Below are 19,928 nucleotides of genomic sequence, written 5' to 3'. Positions count from 1 at the left end.
AATGACATTACATAAGACAGAATGGCTTAAAATCAGCTCATCAAACTGAGAAAAATTTTCTGGTTATATTAGATTTAAAAATTATGTCACAGAAAAAAAATCTTGGTTGAATACTTTAAAATAATCTATCTTTAAAAAATAAATGCAAATGTAAAAATATTTTTTATTTAAAATACATAGGAAAAAATATATGCCCCCACCTCCCAAATATAAACATGCATTTAAATGGGTAGGGTTGACCATTTCCATCATCTTTTACAATAAGACAAAACATAATCTAAAAATAGATATATCAGACTACAAAAATAACCCTTAAGATATCTTTAAAATGTTTGTAAGTGACCCTGCTCCCCTTATTATTTACAAAAAAATAAATTTTCTAATTTTTAAACTGCTTGGAACAACCATAGGGGTACCCATAAAAAAAAAATTACATTTTTTAATACACATATCAAAAGGAACCAGAAAAATTATTATGGTGTTTTTTTTATTGACTTTGGTGTTTTATGCCCCACCCTAATATATATATATATATATATATATATATATATATATATATATATATATATATATATATATATATATATATGTATATGTATATATATATATGTATATATATATATATATTTATATATATATATGTATGTATATATATATATATATATAATATAAAATTAAATAATAACACCTGATAATTAAAGAAACATGCCTGGGTTTTTCTGTTTGTTTTTTATTTTGATACCAGTTCATTTCTTTTGTTTAATAGTTTCAATTTTAATGTTATTATGTGGTACTCTTCAGTTAATCAAAGGTTATATAATCTTCTGTCGGGTTTAAATGGGTTTTGTCTTTGCAGATAAAATTAAAAAAAGTCTTCGGAAAAAAAAATTTTTTAACTTATTATTAAAAAGTTTGCAATAAAAAAACTAACAAAGACATAAAAAATCTGCCCGCAAGCATTATAATACCATAATATTGAAGTAAAAACAATCCCAAATGAATTAGACAGCGAGAACAGAATGAAGTGTCTTGTCATACTTGCTCGCTCAGGTTTTGTAACAATTAAAGACCAAAAGAAAGATTTTGTTAATAACACAGTTTCAATTGATCAATCCATCTAAACCAGAACTTGGAAAAGTGAGTAAAATCTTGAAAATATCAATAATATAGTGAGAAAAGCCACATTTGTAAACCAGTGGCATAACACAGACAACGTGATAAAATGGTTTAATAATATTTGTGACGAAAAAAAATTGTATTTTTATCCAGTTTGACATTACCAAGTTTTATCCATTGATCTCACACTTAGGTTAAGAAACATGTTGACCCAAACTGTGATGTCATTATAAAAAGTTTTGACTAGGTCAAGTTGGGCAAGCTTGTTGGTTTTTATATCCTGCATATTATAAGCAACATATATGGCAACATATAAAATCTTGTCAACCTTTTTAAGAATAAATTTAATCTGCAATTAACAGGAAAAACAAACTTAAAAACTTAAATTTTTTAGATATTAGGTTTAATTTATCGGATTGTTCCTTTCGACCATACAACAAACCAGGAGACAACCCAATATTCATTAATGCTAATTCTAACCACCCTCCTAATTTTATCAAATCCATACCAATGATGTTATCTGAATTTATCAGCAATAATATACACAACAAAGGCGTTTTTGATAAATCTGCACCCTTTTTGTAATATTGCTTTGGCGTCTAATGGTTATCAAGAAACAATCTTTTATAGACCAAATCATACAGCAACAAAATCAAAATCAAGACATAAGATTACATGGTTTAATCCTCCTTTTGCGCTTAACGTAAGAACAAATATTGCAAGAGTCTTTTCGAAATCTCATAATATTTATAAAATCTTCAACAAACATCTTTTTTCCTAACATCAAAAATATTATCACTGTCCACAATAAAAAATTTTTATTTGGTACTAACACCACAACCAACCAACAATGCAAGTCCCGACAAACTTTGAATGCTCTTTACAAGGAAAATGCCTCTAAAAAATGTAGTATACAGCTGTTACATAAAAACTTCACCATAAGATAGCGGTTTCAATTATATTGGGCTAACAGAAAATAATTTCAAAGACCGTTACTACAAACACAAAAACTCATTCCAGTACAAGAGCGAAGCAAATTCAATAGAACTTTCCATATTTATGTGGGGAATTAAAAAAGAGGTATATACAAATCCTATTATAACATGGAAAATTATTGATAAAGCGCAACCATTTAAACCCGGCAGAAAACTATGGAACCTATGCTTAACTAAAAAGTAGCACATAATAACATCTAAGTTAAAACTATTAAACAAAGAAAAGAAACTGTATTAAAATGTCGTCATAAATAAAAAATTATTTATAAACAACTTTAGTGTCATCAAAGAGGACACTGCTTAGTATTTTTTATTTTTTTTAATTATCATTACGACTATTTGCAACATTTGATGATCGTCGTATGCATAAAACTTGGAGTCATGTTTCTTTAATTACCATTTCCAAAAAATCATGCACAGAAACTAGTAAATGTTTTGTTTACTATTTTCATAAAAATAAAACTGGGGATCTCCAATTTACTCTCATTTAATCTAATCTATATAAATATTTTGTAAGTAAAAAATGGTATGCATTAGTGATGTTATCAAAAAATGAATTATGTTTGAAGCATAATAACACACAGAACAGAAAAATGCAAATTTTAGTTACTAGATGAATCAACTTTATTTCCTCGGAAAATATAAGTTTTAGTAGTTTAATTTTTTTTTCAATTAGATTTTAAATGTTAGTAAATATTTCCAGAAAGTTACAGGATTGCACTATGCATGATAGAGTCACAGCAATTGTTTAAATGCAGTTCATGAATGATGACGCATGGAAGTCATGTACAAAAGTTGCGAATTTGTCAATTTCATGTAGTTAATTTTATGAAAATAAATTGCCTATGACTATTTCAAGTGAAATATTGTATTTCTACGACTCATATTTAACATATTTTTGATGAGATGAAGCAGTCATCACATAATTCTAACTAGTGCATAACATTTTGAAAGTCATTGTATATTTTTCAAGCTATTGCAATATTATCAAGCTAAAAAAGTTAGACTATATGACACTAGAATAACAGACTAATACTTAGTGTGTCCAACTTTATTCTTAATTACAGCTGAAACACACAGCAACATAGACTCAGTGCTGTACTCAGCCATATTTGGTCAGTATTGGTCTAAGAAACTTTAGCGACCAGCAAAGTTTTATAAATTTTAAGTGTTTCTCAAGCAAAAGTAAATGTTGACATAAGTTAAAATAAAACTTTTTTTTTTTGTCTGCCAGTATGCATGCATCTTGTTATTTTGTGATTTATGTCACAAAAAAATTGGTTTTTAAAAATATGAATTAATTAATTTAGTTAAAAAAATTTTTTTATAAGAAATGAGGGAGCTGCTTTTGATTTTTTAAAAGTAAGAAATTAGTAAGGAAATGTATACTGATATATAAGAAAGTATATATTGACAAAAAATGTTGTACCAGTACTGAGATTACCTAGACCAGTACTGAGATAATCAAGATTATTATATTAGTGTTAAAATCTCTAGATTAGAAAGTGATTTAGTACTGGATATTACTAAATATTTTGATATCTTTTGCAAATACCTTTTGATAACATCTTGTTTTAAAACTTCTTGAATCACAGAAAGCCTGTTGGTAATTTTAGCATCATAGCACCTGTTATTAATACCTCTTGAATCACATATTGCTAACACTTCTTTAAACAATCTTGCTAGCACATCTTATCAACATCTATTCCTTGCTCTATCTCATTTTCATGTTTAAAAGCTATTGAAAAATTATAAATAAAAATTAAATTAGTTAGATTTTTTTTTCAAAATATTTTTTGCTAACAATTTATAATTTTTTTAATACTTTCCTAAAATTGTGTATTCATTTTTATTCAAGTATCTATGCCTGTTTATGAATTTGTATCTTGTTTTAACTTTTAGAAATTGTGCTATAATCCTTAACAATGAAAATGCAGAATGTCCAGAATGCAAAATTGCACTTTGGAAAGAAAACTTACAGTTAAACTTAAAAATTCCTGATGTTTTAGCTATATGCGACAAGATTAACAGTTTAATTGCTAAAGGTTAGTGCTTAATATTTAAGTGAAGAACTGTTTGCCTTCTATCCTTTTTTTTTTTTTTTAATCTTATCATTTATTTAACAAAAATTTAAAACTTTTTACAATAATTTTTAATAAATATTTTATAACATTCTTAAATACAAAATAAAATTATATCAAAAATAAATATTAAAGCAGTTCTAAAAAAAAATGCAAATGTAAACTTGTGAGAGTAATGATTAAATTCATGAAGTTTAAAAAATTATACATGAAAATAAATTTACATGAAATTTACATCAACATAGAAAGTTATGACTAAAATGCAAACTTTAATTTTTAATTTCAATAATAAATCTGATATTGCTTGACAATTTTCTTAGATAAAAATGTGCAAGTTGAAAATGAAAATGAAAATGAATTTCTTCTTGAAGATAAAAAGGTTAGTAGTGAATAGTTTCTGCACAGATAAAATCATTGATTTTTTAAATTATTTTTATTATTTTAAATTATTTACTTGCCTAAAGACAATGGGGTCGCTACAATTGAGGAGGTTATTCATTTTTTGTATTTTTTAATTGTTGTTGCAACAGTTTAATTCTGAAGCATGAACTTTGACAAACAAGGTTGCTGTGCTGAGAAATGAGCTGATTACTGTATTAAAAGGGATAAGGTGAGAACCATAACCTGACGAAAATGGATATATTTTCAAAATTTAAAGTTAGTTTTTCAGTTTAAATTTTTCAGTTTAAAAAAACTCAGAATGCTTTTTGATGTAATTATTAAAGAATTTGTATTGTTATAATTATTATAATTCGTATTTAAATTCAAGTGACAAATGGAGCGCTCTTAATACTACAATCGCCGGCCATATGAGGATCTTCTTAGCAAATTTTAATGAATATACTTAAATTTGTTTCTGTTATAGATATTTTTAAACTGCTAATAATATTGATGGCTGTGACAAGTCTTTTTTGGAGTACATTTTGTTGTCCCCGATAATGCATAAGTTTTCTTGTTCAAAAGTTTGACCAGCTTTCTTGCATAATAAGTCGCTTTTAATTCTCCATCAATCGGTCACTTCGGAATTTTTTTCTTTGGTGTAAGCTTTGAAACCCTTGCTCTTGAATGCTTTGTATTTGAACTTTTTGGTGCGATCACGTTGGCATTGGCATGAATTTCTTGTAATTGACTAGATGATCGAACTCACTTTGTTTTTGTCGACAAAACCTTTTATCCTATCATTGCCTCCTTCTCTTTTGATAGTTTTGAGTCTCCTAGTAGCTCCTCAATATATCTCCAACTAAAGATTTAGTGACTTCTGACAGTTTTGCAATATTTGAATGTGATTAGGTTGAATTATGAAGAAAAATTTCAAACCCTATTTTCTGGTTATTCAATTGTTTACTCATTTTGGACTAATAAACTGATAGAACTTGTCAAGGAAATTTCCATTGGAACAGTCACAATACCTTAAAAATAGAAATGAACAATTATAACAAGAAAGTAAGGGAAGCATTGAAAATACAACACAATGAAGTACCTTTTTGGATAATCGTTTTAACGTGAGTGATGGCAATTGTATGATGATGTCATTTTATAAAATTGTTTCATGTACAACATGATGGAATTCTGATTACATGTGCATAAAGTCAGTCCTTGAAGTCAAAGATGTAATCAAAAGACTTGCAAAAACCAATGATGGGTTTGAAAGGTCATGACCCATGTCCCTCAGATGATCAATGGAAGACATTAGAATACAACATTCCATTTCTTGAAAAAAATTTACAATATTTCAGTAATCTTATCAGCCAATGAAAGACCAATAATCCAAGATGTGATACCTGAATTATATTCCTTGCACCAAGAGCTTCTTTCCCATCAACATCACAAACACAAATCAACACATTTATAAAAATGCTGATTTGTGAACTGCAGGAAAGATATCCTTTTAATGGTGCTGAGCAGCTGATTAACTGTTTTGCAAATTTTTTAGACCCACGTTGCAAAGGCCTGCATTTGAATAAATATAAAAAATGTGATGAAATAAAAGTAGCAATATTGACTCAGGAAAAAGAGAAAAAACATGAAAAAGCTTCAATGAGTAGCAGCAAAACAGAGAATGAAAGTGATGAAAATGTTAAAGTAAATCACCACGAACAGCTATAATGTATTGTATAAATGTTATAAAATTGTATAATGTATTGTATAATGTATTGTATAAAAATTGTATAATGTATTGTAAAAATGTTAAAAAAATTGTATAATGTTGAAAAAATGTTGAAAAAATTGTATAAAAGAAAATATTTAAAAAAATAAAAATTAATTTTTAGTTTTCTTTGGTATTTTTAAAAATATGTAATTCTAAATTTATTAAATAAATAACCTCTAAAACTTTGTTTTGTTTTTAACCGAAACCAAACTGATCAAAAAAACCGAACCGAAAAAACCGAATCGCTACTTTTATTTAAAAAACCGAATCGAAAAAAACCTTAACAGCGTGGCCTTGATTAGAAGCAGTAAAAAAGCATACAAAAGTCAACAACAATCCTCTCTGTGGCTTACAAAAGTTAACAACAATCCTCTCTGTGGCTTACAAAAGTTAACAACAATCCTCTCTGTGGCTTACAAAAGTTAACAACATTCTTCTCTGTGGCTTACAAAAGTTAACAACAATCCTCTCTGTGGCTTACAAAAGTTAACAACAATCCTCTCTGTGGCTTAGTGGAGATGTAGAGGAGATTGTAATGTAAAACTTAAAAGATGATCTTGAATTGTTAAAACCATAATTTGATGCAGATTTGAACTTCATGGCCAACGAGTTTGTAGACAAATTTGATTTACAAAATTAAGTTTCAATGTTGCAATGCATGCCAACACTGTACTTAAAAATTACAGTCTTTATTCAAACTTTGGAGATAATTTGACTAAGGCTCTTAAAGATTCAAACCTAATAACTTTTGAAAAAGCTGGTTATATAGTTCAACTATTTTAAGATAGCAAATACACAAAGGATACTTTTAAAAGAACAAAAATTTTAAAATCTTTTTCTATAATGGTTGGCTAAATTTGATGTTTTTGTTGTTTGGAATTGAAATTTTTTGTAAATTTAAAGAGCTTTATCTTAAAAACTAGTTCAAAAATTATTACAAATCAAATTGCCTGTTGCTCTACACATGTTGGATAAATAAGATTAAAAAAATCAGTTGATTAAAGAGCCGATTTCAATTATTGTAGTTTGTCAAAATAAGCTGGATCTTTTTTTTAAATTGATCCATGATGCAAAGCATCTGTTACCTAAAATGGCACTTTTTTTTTCATAAAATTTCTTATATGCATTGTCATGTTTTCCTTAAAAACTTTTTAAGACTCAGAAATTAACAAAATAAATAATTGTATTGAATAAAATGTTATTTGTTATAAAATGATTATTAAAAAAAATACCAATGCTTATAACCTTATAATCCCAATAGATAAAAACTTATAAAATCCCACTTTCTAACATTAATTGACTGTAGACTGGCTTGTGTAACAAGATGTTTTACCATTCCAATAACTTCATCACAAGGGCTTTTACTATGCAGTGTTGCAAAACAAGTTGATAATATTGTTGTCGTTTTTATACTGAGATGCAGCTTGATACTGAAGTAATGTGTTCAAATATTTGTAATTATTTAATCAAATTGTATTTAATTTAATCTATATAATTTATAGTATACAATTTTAATTAACATAAGTATTATATTATTTTTATTATTTAATAATAATATGTTATCAATTTTATGATTTCCATATGCAACTCTAACTTTTTTTTCAAATTAATTCTATTGACAAAGTCGATAGAATTAATTTTAATTTTGAAGCTCTTGATATTTTTGGCATTCACGGCGTCAGATGGCAAGTTATTCCATGTATTAACAACCCTGAGTGAGAAAGAGTATTTATTTTCAACATGTAATCAAGTCTTGCTTAAGGCGACGAATTTCTAGTAGTTCCAAACCAAGAATTGTAAGTCTATTTAAATATGAAAAGTTATTTAGGTTTGCAATTCTCTTGGTAAAACGTCTTTGTAATCTTTCCACTGTTTTGTCCATTTCAGTCGGTATGGCAACCAAACCGGAGAGCAATATTCTAAGATCGGTCTTATATAGGTAGTGTTATATAGGTAGTGTTATATAGGTTGTTCAAAGGATTACAACAATACCTTCGATGTTTATTCTCATACCTTAACAAGTAAATTTTCTTGTGACAGTTATGAATAAGATCTATGGGATTTACTTTGCTTCTCGAAGAAAAAAGCTCTTGGTTTAGTTCAAACAGTTCTTTACAATATTTACATTTTTAGACTTGTTAAACCTGATAAGATAGCACTGTTTATTTTGGGCTTTACAAATACAGCAAGGAGAGAGCTCACACATATTACTCATTATTAATTAGTTCTAAAAAGCAACAATTTATTTGGTTTTATTTGTACTTTTTAGATCGACATATCAGTATTATAAAGTTCAGTGAACCAATAATTATCAGAAGAAAAAAATTTTTTGTTTTTATTAATTAACATTCTTTGATTAATGTGTATAAGAATCTTAACAAAAAAAGGTTTTATCTGAGGTAATGGATGCTTTGCATTCCAGATTGATTCAGCTCATTTTGAAGACCTAAAACTTTTGAATGCAGCTCTTCAATCAATTAATTTTTTTTTAATATTTATCTACCATGTGTAGATCAACAGGCAATTTGATTTGTATTAATTTTTGAACTAGTTTTTAAGATTAGGTTCTTTAAAATCACCAAAAATTATAATTCTAAAAGCTAAGATGCCAGTTTTTAAATTTTTTTTTAAATTATCCACTGCATACTTGTTATCTTAAAATAGTTATATATATATATATATATATATATATATATATATATATATATATATATATATATATATATATGCATATATATATATACATATATATATATGCATATATATATATATACATATATATATATACATATATATATATATATATATATATATATATATATATATATATATATATATATATATATACATATACATACATAATATTTGAAGTGATTACAATCTTGTAGAAAACTTTGAGTTTTGTTTTAAATGAACTAAGTTTTTATATTTATTTTTTATTTATGTTTGTATTGAGCAGTTTCTGTCGAAAAATATTTATATTTAGTATACTTTTTCTATATATCCAATACATGTTATTAATTTAAATTGATATTGTAGATAATTATGCTATTGAAAAACTGTTGTTGATGATTACTGTGTATTTTATGTTTTTGCAGCAGATTTTGAGCAATTGTATTAAAACAAATAATCAAGAAAACGACAGCCAAAACCTTGAAGTTACTTCTGCTCACAATGCTTTCAAGAATGACGAGACAAAGGCAAAAAAAAAAAGGTCATCAAGAAATAATTGCAAAACAAAAACTTCTAGAAGGAATGCAACATCTGTAACTAAAAATATAGGGGATGACAGAAGAAAAGAAAATGATTTATTGTTAGAAATTAATATTCCATTGGCTTTTTCTAATAATAAAAATCAAAATTCAAGTATTGAAAAAAATTGTTCTGATAATGAAGAAAATGTTCAGAAAATTGAAGATCATAATAAAGATATTAGTTATCAAAACGAAAAGTCTCATATTAAAAGTGATCGTACTGATTTACTCTGGCACATTTCGAAAAAGCCAAAATTAACTTACAACAAAAGAGTTAGTTTATCAAAGAATAATACTTCATCGACTACTAAACCTTTTTACACTGATAATAATGAAGAGTATTCAATATTTGATTTTAAAGATGATGTTTCTTCAACTCCTGTAAATTTAAATTCAAAACGTCTATCAGATACAAAAAAAAAAGGTAATAATTTTTTTTCAATAAAATTCATAAAATATTTTTTTAATTTTTTAAAAAATAAATGTTTTACTTTATAGACACAACAAAGCTGCAAAAACCTCAAGAAATGAGTTCAAACAAGTTACAGAACCAATCTGCTTTGAACCAAAACAGCAAAAATAATCAAAAACAAAAACCATTAGCCACAGCAAACAAAAGTTTAACAAAAAGGAATAACAAAGGAGAGACATCACTACATACAGCTTGCATAAAGGTTAAATAATCCTTTAATATTTTTTAATTTTATGACTATTATTAATTGATGGGTATAATATTAATTGAAAGTTTTTCAAACAAAGATTTATTTATTTAATTTTAATTATGATTTATGCTTTCTATGAGCTAGGGTAATCTGCAAAAAGCAAGAGATCTATTACAACTTGGTGCAGATCCTAACACTAAAGACAATGCAGGATGGACTCCACTTGTAAGCTGTTTTTCAGAAAACTTGTTTTAAATGTTGTATAGAAGTTTTAAAAATGATAAAAATGTTTTAATAAAATTTCAAAAGTTAATTTGTTAATATCAAAACAAATTAAAAGCTAAATTGCATTAAAGTCATAACCTACATACTTTGTGCCATTTTATTATTTTTATATTTTATTTGATTACATTTTTCAGGTCACCTGCAATAAACTAAGTTTTTGGTTTAACTTTTTTTACCTGATGAGAATGTTATGATATGTAAAAAAGTAAACTTGTCTTTTTTCAACTTTTGCATGAAACTTGCAGTCTTTTTTCAATTTTTTAGCATGAAGCCTGCAATCATGGGACTGTTGATATTGTTAAACTGTTACTTTCTTATGGTGCCATTCTTGATATGGTTGCTGGTGAAGATCATGATACGCCATTACATGATGCAGTTGCAAATAATCAAGTTGATGTGGTTAAGTTATTATTGAAACATGCAGCCCCAACAAATAAAAGGTTAGTGTTAATTTCAGAAGTGTCCTTGCTTATAATCCTCAATGAAGTTTCCAACAAGCCCCAATTTTTTTCAGAAAGGTAACATAAATGCCTAATAAATATAGTAAAGGTGCTCATCTAAATCAAAGACCGAAGATTTTTTTTTTGGGGGGGGGGGGGCATGTTTGATAAATTTAGTAACACGATATAATTTATTTATATAATCTTTATTCAATATTAATTATTAAACATTTTAATTTGTAATAATTTTAGTTTGTAGTTATGTTATCTGATTCCAGTTACAGCAATTTATTTTGCAAAAATATAGCAATTTTATAAAATTTCAAAATAGTTGCATAAGTGTTGCATAGTTTGATATTAATTATATTTTATTATCTTAAATTATATTTTATTATAATACAAAATCTTATGCAGCTTCTGCAACTTGTGTTACAAAATTTATGCTGTAAAACAATTGTTGAAAAATAAAACCATAAATAATTTCTGCAACACACACACACAAATATTTAGTTAATTAAAGTCAAGTTGTTAGATTTCTTTTTAATTTAAATTTTTTTTGTACAGGTTACAAACTGAAAAAAACTTTTATTTTCTAAGAAAAAAACCAAATTTAAAAACCAATTATTCACTGTTTACCCACTTCTTTGTTTAATTTATTTTCTGTTCTTTCTTTGTTGTCCCATTTTATTTACTACTTTGTTATTTTATATAATAGTTTTTTCATAGGAAACACACAAAGAAATATAGTGTTATGAAAAATGGTAACATTGTAAAAAAGAGGTTTTCTAGTTGATCTCTTGTTTAATGTTCTCATTTAGAAATTCTTGTGGTTGCAGTATTTATAGATTAATTCCAGAAAAATTGGATATCTCTAGTATTTTAAAAACCAAGAGCAGCTTTTGATATAATTATGTGCAAACAAGTCAGTAATTTTTTCAAATAGTTGAGTGTGGAAATTAGAAATGCTGTAAACAACCAAGAGAACCTTTATATATCTAACGACTTTTATATAGAGATGGCTCTATATAAATTATTTTATATGTATTTATGTTAAAGACCATGGGAAGCAACTTTAGTTTTTTACAACAACAACAAGTCTATAGGGAGGAGTTTTAATAAAGAGTTTTTTAAAAAGACCTGACATAAACTCAAGTTTATTTTTATTAAATGTTTATAAAAATTTCAATTTCCATTAAAAAATTATAAAACTTCCGTTGATAAAAGCTGGAAAATTTCTGTGATGGATCCTTGTGTTATCTTCAATTTTTAGCATATTATCCAATGAGAAATCAGATATCTTGTTGACAATGGGTCCTTGATTTTATTAATAAGATTGTTATCACATTATGAGCAGAATATCCAAATCAAAGGACAGTAAAAAAAAATTAGACAAAAAATATTCAGTAAGAAAGTAGCTTGCTTTTATGACAAAAAAAGTTTTACAAATAAAACTATCAATAACATTAAAAAAGTGTTCTTTAATCTTTATTGCTAACTGTTTAGAAGTCATCTAGGCTTTAGCATTGTTAAACTAAAAAGTTGGCAAAGACAAAATTACCAAACAAAATGGACTCAAACTTAATGTCTGACAAGGTCTCTCAGTTTATTCATTACATTTTCAGATGAATTGTTGACGCAGTTATTTGTTTGTGTATAAAGAATTAACTTTTTTTTCCTTAAAAGTGAAATTAAATTAAAGTCTCTTAAGCAATGTAACAAAAGTTTTTGATGAAATTTCTTTCGTTGAAATATTACAGGGTTATCTAAGATTATGATTATTTTTTTTTAAATCTTTTTTTGTTGTTGTTGTTTTAAAAACCTTTTCTTGTGTTTTAGCATAATAAAATAAAGTTGATTCAAACATCAGATTTTTTTGAAGAAAGTTTACCAAGATCATTTTTTAAGTTTGAAAGATCAGAATTTAAAGTTCTTTTAGCTATATAGTATTTCAATTTTTTTAGATTACAAATAATCACTAATTGGTTAAACAATTTTTTGCGTTAACTCATCTGTTGCTATGTATTTCATCTGCTTCAAAACTGTTAATGTTTTTTGAACATCAACTTTTGTTTGATATTTTTTGATGTTCAACTCATTAAACAATAGATAAAGAAGTTAGATAAAGAAGTTAAAGGGTTTTAACCTCTGAGCACATTATACCATAAAAATCACAAGTTCTCATTCCTTTTTGTAGGAAAAATCAGCTAGTTAGTTAACTATTCATTTTTATATCATATGAAGGGAGCTCAAAAACCATCAAAAATTTATGACATCTCTTTTTCAACCCTTTAATATTACACGAAACTTATTTTTGACAATTTTTGTTATTTATTTATTTAAAATAAATAACAAAAATTGTCTACAATAGACACATTTAATTCAAATTCTTTTGAAAACTTTCTTTTTTAAAAAAGATTAACTATGTTATTTATTAAATGTGTTATTATTTAAATAATGTGTATATTTCATTGCAAATAGATTTTAGGTTTAGTTGTTTTTAGAATTTCATTTGGCAACTGTTTTTTTAATTATTATAATAAATTTTGCTATTTAAGTTTTAAAATCTTATGTAAGGTGTGTGGAAACTGCTTGTTTATATTTATGTTAAAGTTTAATTAACATGCCATACTAAATTTATCAAGCCCAGCTGTTTCTGAAGATTTATGTAACCAGTGCATGCCATTTCTGAAGATATGTTTCCTCTTTTCAATCATTTTTTAATTGTATAACTGTTAAACACAAGCTTTGACTAACAATGGAAGTTTGTAAAAATATTATTTTTTTAAATGTTGATTTTTTTAACTTATTAAATGTGGTCTTGCAAAGGAATACACATATACTAGCTAGCTGTTAGGTACATTACAAATAATAGTTTATTAGTAATCACAAACCTACCTTTTTTTAACAATGTTTTTAGTGTTAATTGGCAAATGACTAGTTCAAATAAGACACCCATTATTTGTGCATTGTCAACCAACTTGTTGTATTTATTTTGGTTAACCAACTTGTTGTATTGATTTTTGTAAAATACCATCAAATTTTGTTGATTATATGCCTCTTAAAACATCATTGCATAGAACATCAATTAACATGACATTTTCAACATCCATTGTTTTTGCTGTTCAATTTTGCTGATAAATGCAGCTTAATTAATGACAAGTTGTTTTCTGACATTTTGTTTTCCAGTCTGGAAGCAACACCAATATTTTTTCCAATCATTGAGCTGCTGTTGTAATTGAAACTAATCTGTTATAAGGCAAGTTAAACTTTGTAAAACTTTTTTTAATGACTAAAAAATTTTTTCTTGTGTTGTTCAGCTTTGCACAGAATAGACGTCTAGTAGTTCTTCACTAACAATAAAATCTTTATCAATACCACAAATTGAGCAGTTTGTAATATATATCTGTTGATTCATCAGTTGCTATAAAATAATGTTGAAATGTTTTTATTCTTTCAGCCAATAACAAACTCAGATCATCAGCAAAATAACCTGTACTTTGTGTGTTTGTTTGTCTTGAGAGGGAAATTTCATTCAAAATTTTCAACCTTTCAGATAAATGTTTTTGAACACAATTTCAAGATGTTTCTTAATAAATTCCCCATCACTGAATGGTTTACAATTTTTAGCCAAAATAAGACTCGCTTCATAGCTTGCAACAGCAGCAGTTTCTGTTTCAGTATTGCCTCTTTTTAACAAATATTATGATCCAACTAACTTATATTTCAGTTTCTTTGCTTTTTTTTTCCATACCTTGTTGACAAACTTATTAAAAGTTTTTGATGGTTTTAAATCATAGTGCATCCTTAAATTATATTCCTTGCACTCTGAAATAGATTCATTACATCTTAAACATTCTAGCATTGAATTGAATTCATCAATTATTTTGTTTTGTCATTTATTTTTAAATACACAGATTTAACAAGGAATGTTGCGTGTGCAACATTCCTTGACAAATTTCTGTTGTTTTGGAGATCTTATTTTGGCTAAATTTGCAAATTTTAAATTAATAGTTAAGAATAAATTTTCAAAATTAAAAGATTTTCTATAGACTAAAACTAAGATAGAGGCTGTAAATGTTTTTTAGAAAAACTTAACATTTTATTATAAATTATCCTCTGTGATTATATTATTAATAAAAGTTTACATAACTAAAGGGCCGGACAAATGGTCACTAAGGGCCAGATTGTGGCCACCCTTGCACTAGCACAATAATTCTGTTGCTATTTTTTAATGCTACAAAACAAGTTATTGTAAAATACATTATCAGCCCTCGGAATTAAGAAAAATGAGGTCAACAATAAATTGCTGGCCTTAAACTGTTAGAGGTTGGTATGAGTTTGCAAAAAATTTAGACACAAAGGTCTTACCAGAAAACATAGAAACAAGGACGACGATTTTTTGCAGACCTCAAACACTTTTAGGTCAGCATTGCCAAATGCTGACCCTAGATCCAAGGGCTGCATTAATGTTCTCATCATGAGCAAGTAAAAAATTCACCAAGCAAGTTTAAAGTGCTGAAATGATTGTTTTTTATTATTTAGAAATCGTCTTGGAAAGCTTCCAATAGATTATGCTACCACCGAGGAAATGAAAGAACTTTTTAAAGAAAATTCTTTAGTCAGAAGCTAATTTACTTTAAAAATTTTTATTTTGTGAATTTTTTAAAGAATTTGCAATTAAAAATTAAAAACTATTAATTGGTATCTTTATTTTAGGTTGTTGATAAATCATATGTTGAGGGAAACTCTTTCCTTGTAAATGATCTAGTATCACCAAAGGTTTTTGTTACTACTAATCTTTCAGAAAAAGAAAATGTATGTGTTTAATTATATTTTGTGTGTGTGTGTGTATATATGTATGTATGTATGTATGTGTATATATCTACTATAGCATATTTATGTGAGCACTTCCTCACTTTTTTTGCTTATCTAAATCGATACAGCTTTTTTAAAAAATGAATGAAAAGATTGCTGCCCATGCGAAACCCTCAGTCGATGTAGCAGCACTCCACTGCGAGTCACGCTATTTGTCAGTCGATGTATGTACTGAAGCCTCTGGCAGCAGGCTATTTCAGTATGACATCACACTGCTCACCTAAATCAGCAGTATAAGATATATATATATATATATTATTTATAATTTTATGTATTTAAGTTGTTTAGTTTAAATCTTCTTTAAGTCTAATGTATCCATTTGCTGTCAACAACTTGGTGCAAAGCTTCAAAAGGATTTTAACATATCTGGTGAGTACCATGATATATTTTTTTATATATAGGTATCATCATTAATTTAAAATCTTTGGTTTTCACTACAGTTGCATGCCTAAAATATCAATCTGTAAATTGATAAAGTAAATGCGTTCTTTGAGTTGTTCAAAGGCATTTAAAAATTATTTGATTAAAATGAAATAAACAAACTAACATTTGCACTCAGCTTACAAAATATCTTTCCTAAAAAACCTTTTGATTATAAAATATCATGTTGCTTTGTGGAGATTTTTTGGTGTTAGGAGTTAGTTACAGGTATTAACTTAATACTTGATTTTTTGGTGTTAGGAGTTAGTTACAGGTATTAACTTAAAACTTGTATATGTTCAAAGTTATGTAAGTTATAAAAATTATAAAAAAATTCATGTGAGTTCATTATCTGATTTCAATGATTTCACTGATCAAATTCTGATTTTTCTTTCCAGTCACTGATTTCTGATTTCGCTATTTAAACTTTATTCACTGTTTTCTTAGCCTTTGAAATGTGTCTACAAATATTTCCTACCAATAACTGTTGGAAATTTTAGCTAATTTTATGATAAATTTTGTGGATGCTGCAATCTGTTAAAATAACATTACTAAGTTTATTAAAATAACATTATTAAGCTTCTTATTTTGGATAATTACTAAAAGAAATTTTGTTTTATCATAAAATAAGAGAAAAAAATCATAAAAGAAATTTTGTTTTATCATAAAGTAAAATAAAAGTTCATCTTTATATTTTTAGTAACTCATGTAATATGTGGAGCGGACAAATCTTTACTGAGTGTTTCAAGAACAATGAAGTATTTGCTGGGTCTTATAACCGGAAAATGGCTAGTTAGTTACCAATGTGAGCATTTTTTTATTCTTTTATATTATATATAAATACATAAATACACACATACATACATACATACATACATACATACATACATACATACATACATACATACATACATACATACATACATACATACATACATACATACATACATACATACATGCATACATACATATAATAACTTATAATAATACAATCCAAAGTCTGGTTTTGATTACAAGCTTTAATACCGCCCAACATATATACATGATATAAGATAAAATTGAAGTTTTTTAAAAAATGAGAATCTTCTTAAAACATAAATGTCTTTAATAAAATTTTGAAATATCTACTGTTATTAACAATAACTGACTTCAGCAGTTTTGAATGATACAAATTGTGATAACTTGAAACTTGGAATATTTGCTTATAGAACCGTTTGAAGTCATAATAAACAGTTTCAGAAGCATGCTCTGACCAAAAACAAAGACCTTTTCCAGGGTATTTGTCAAACACTGATTCTAGAAATAGGCATATGGACAACTAGAGCATGCACTTTAGGAGATATTCTTTCAACGCAATATATGCTTCCTTGTAGGTATTGATGTGATCCTTGTAAGATATGTCCAAACTTAAACCAAAACAAATTTTCTTCGCATTGTTTAGTGCTCTCATTGTACACATAAGGTTTCCTAATTTATCAGATACAACATCAAACTTAGAATTAAGAAAATTGTCCAATTTTTCTATTTTCTCCAATAGCTTTGAACACTGTCCTCCCTTGAACTTACCCACTTTGCAACTTAGGTTTATTAAACCTTATTACTTTATTCCAAGTATTCATGCAAACTAATATTTCTATTTTGGACAGCATTTCATGCATATATCATTTCATGCATATATATTAGCATTTCATGCATATAGCATTTCATGCATATAGCATTTTCATGCATATAGCATTTCAGCATTTCACCATGTTATATTAGCATTTCATCATCATGTTATACAAACTGTTTGTATTTCCAGATATTAGGTGAAGCTTAATTGGACAGATGATACACCTGTGAAACAGGTGTATCATCTGGTAGATCTAGCAAAAGGATTTTGAACAGAATTCTTGAAATCTGCAGCAGAGAGTTTACTTTTTTTTTTTTGAGTTTCACAAGCTCTTTTGTAATATTCTGCATTATCTTTCAAAAAACCAAAATAAAAATTCTGAATTAAAATATCCAACATGACTTTTTAATTGTACAAAATTAAAAAAATTTTAATTATGATAATCCAATTCTCAAATACAGATTGTGAAATTTTGCATGTCCTGCTTTTCCAGTTTACACCAACTACAGGGGTGAGTAGGGAGAGCTGCTTCAATGTCGATATAAATATTAGCAAGCTTTAAGTCAAATGCTAAAATATATTTCTTTGTCCCAGTCCCTAATAGATCTATTACCTGCTTGATGTTGTGGTGATTCTCTTTGATATTTTAATCAGTAACTATAATGATAAGTTTCTTAACTCCTCCATCCTTGAACTTGTTTTGTTTGGGAATCACTTGTCTCTAATATATTTTTAAACGTTGTGATTTCACCAATGGTAAGGGACAAATCCAGTGTCATAACTCAATTTGAAAATATAGATAATTGAATCAACAAAACCTTCTACAGCGTGTTTTAAAACAAGTTTACTAATTTTATCAAAACCCATCGTTTTTGACTAATCTATACTTTCTAACGTTTTTAGTATTTTTTTCATTGGTAATCATATTAGACAATTTACTGCTATCACACTGGTTTTCACATCTTTGCAAGAATTTGGGTATTGCTTGGTCATTATCGTTAATAAAGACTGACTTAAATTGCTTATTTAATATATTTGAAACGTCTGATATTTCAGTTGTACTTTGTTCTTTTTTTATTCTTGATTCCTCTAATTTAGGGTTTAACGTTTTGATTTCTGTTTACGCATGAGAATAAAAGTTTTAGTGCGAGTTTTGCTCTCTCTACTAATTTATATTAGTATAGAAAGCCATTTCGTATTCTCGAGTTGATCTTTTGATTTTTTTAACATTAGCGCACAATACCCTTCGAGATTCTTGACTTTGCCGATGCACACTCAAATAAAATAAAGAATGTTTAATATTTATTGCCTTTTTAACTTTTGCATCCAACCAGTGTTGACTGTTTCTTTTTTTATTATAAAAAATAGGAATAAAAATTCGACAAGATTCATTATAAATATATAAAAATAACTTATAGCATTCACAGGCTGATTATAATGATACAACTGAGCTCAGTTTACTTGTTTCAAGTATTCGAACATTTGTGTAAATTTATTTTTTTAAAGCAAAACTTATATCTTGTGATTATTATATTGTCATTAAAACTAGTAAAATATTGCCAAGTAATCTTCCTTTTTCATAGTAGCCTAACTTTGGACCACACTAAAGAAAATCAATGCAGTTTAGATTGAAAGCTAAAACAAGGTTAAGGGTGTTAACTGTAGCAGCTGAATCACTTTGTTTGAATATTGTAAAACTTACTATTTGATACAGAGACCAATCATTTAAAACTTTAATAAATTTAGCTGGCACCTTGTTTTTAGGGAAAAGTACTTTTCACTATTTTTTCTTTGGAATTTTAATTTTAAAAAGTTTAGGGTCTTTCTTAGCTAGCTGTGTTGATACGCCTGCTTCCACTTCCGATAGTTTTAAGATTTGAGTTCAAAAAAGTTCTGCACTTCTCTTATTTAAATTTTATATTATATTGTTAACATCAACAATTGTCTGTACCTACATAATATTTTTATATTATCTTAGGTTAAAGATTTTTTTTTGTTAATGTTTATTGTAGTTACATCCCTCTCTGAACTCTTCAACT

At 26.8% G+C, this 19,928-nt stretch overlaps 1 protein-coding gene across 2 annotated transcripts in view; it reads left to right on the top strand.

Moving 5' to 3' along the window:
* Positions 1 to 19,928, top strand: part of LOC101234293 (BRCA1-associated RING domain protein 1) — a 39,253-nt gene that overhangs the window by 14,524 nt on the left and 4,801 nt on the right. The window contains exons 3-12 of one of the 2 annotated variants that reach the window (XM_065810215.1): positions 4,014 to 4,156; positions 4,513 to 4,571; positions 9,443 to 10,019; positions 10,094 to 10,269; positions 10,402 to 10,482; positions 10,807 to 10,982; positions 15,525 to 15,600; positions 15,699 to 15,797; positions 16,163 to 16,226; positions 16,978 to 17,082. In XM_065810215.1, the coding sequence (XP_065666287.1) occupies positions 4,014 to 4,156; positions 4,513 to 4,571; positions 9,443 to 10,019; positions 10,094 to 10,269; positions 10,402 to 10,482; positions 10,807 to 10,982; positions 15,525 to 15,600; positions 15,699 to 15,797; positions 16,163 to 16,226; positions 16,978 to 17,082 (1,556 nt within the window). Of the gene's footprint in view, positions 1 to 4,013; positions 4,157 to 4,512; positions 4,572 to 9,439; positions 10,020 to 10,093; positions 10,270 to 10,401; positions 10,483 to 10,806; positions 10,983 to 15,524; positions 15,601 to 15,698; positions 15,798 to 16,162; positions 16,227 to 16,977; positions 17,083 to 19,928 lie in introns of both variants that reach the window. The other variant, XM_065810214.1, reaches the window with a different exon arrangement.

The sequence above is a fragment of the Hydra vulgaris genome, chromosome 11 (genome assembly GCF_038396675.1).
Source record: "Hydra vulgaris chromosome 11, alternate assembly HydraT2T_AEP".
Lineage (NCBI taxonomy): Eukaryota > Metazoa > Cnidaria > Hydrozoa > Anthoathecata > Hydridae > Hydra > Hydra vulgaris.
The sequence above is the reverse complement of the archived record's forward strand: the minus strand, read 5'-3'. Positions and strand labels throughout refer to the sequence as shown.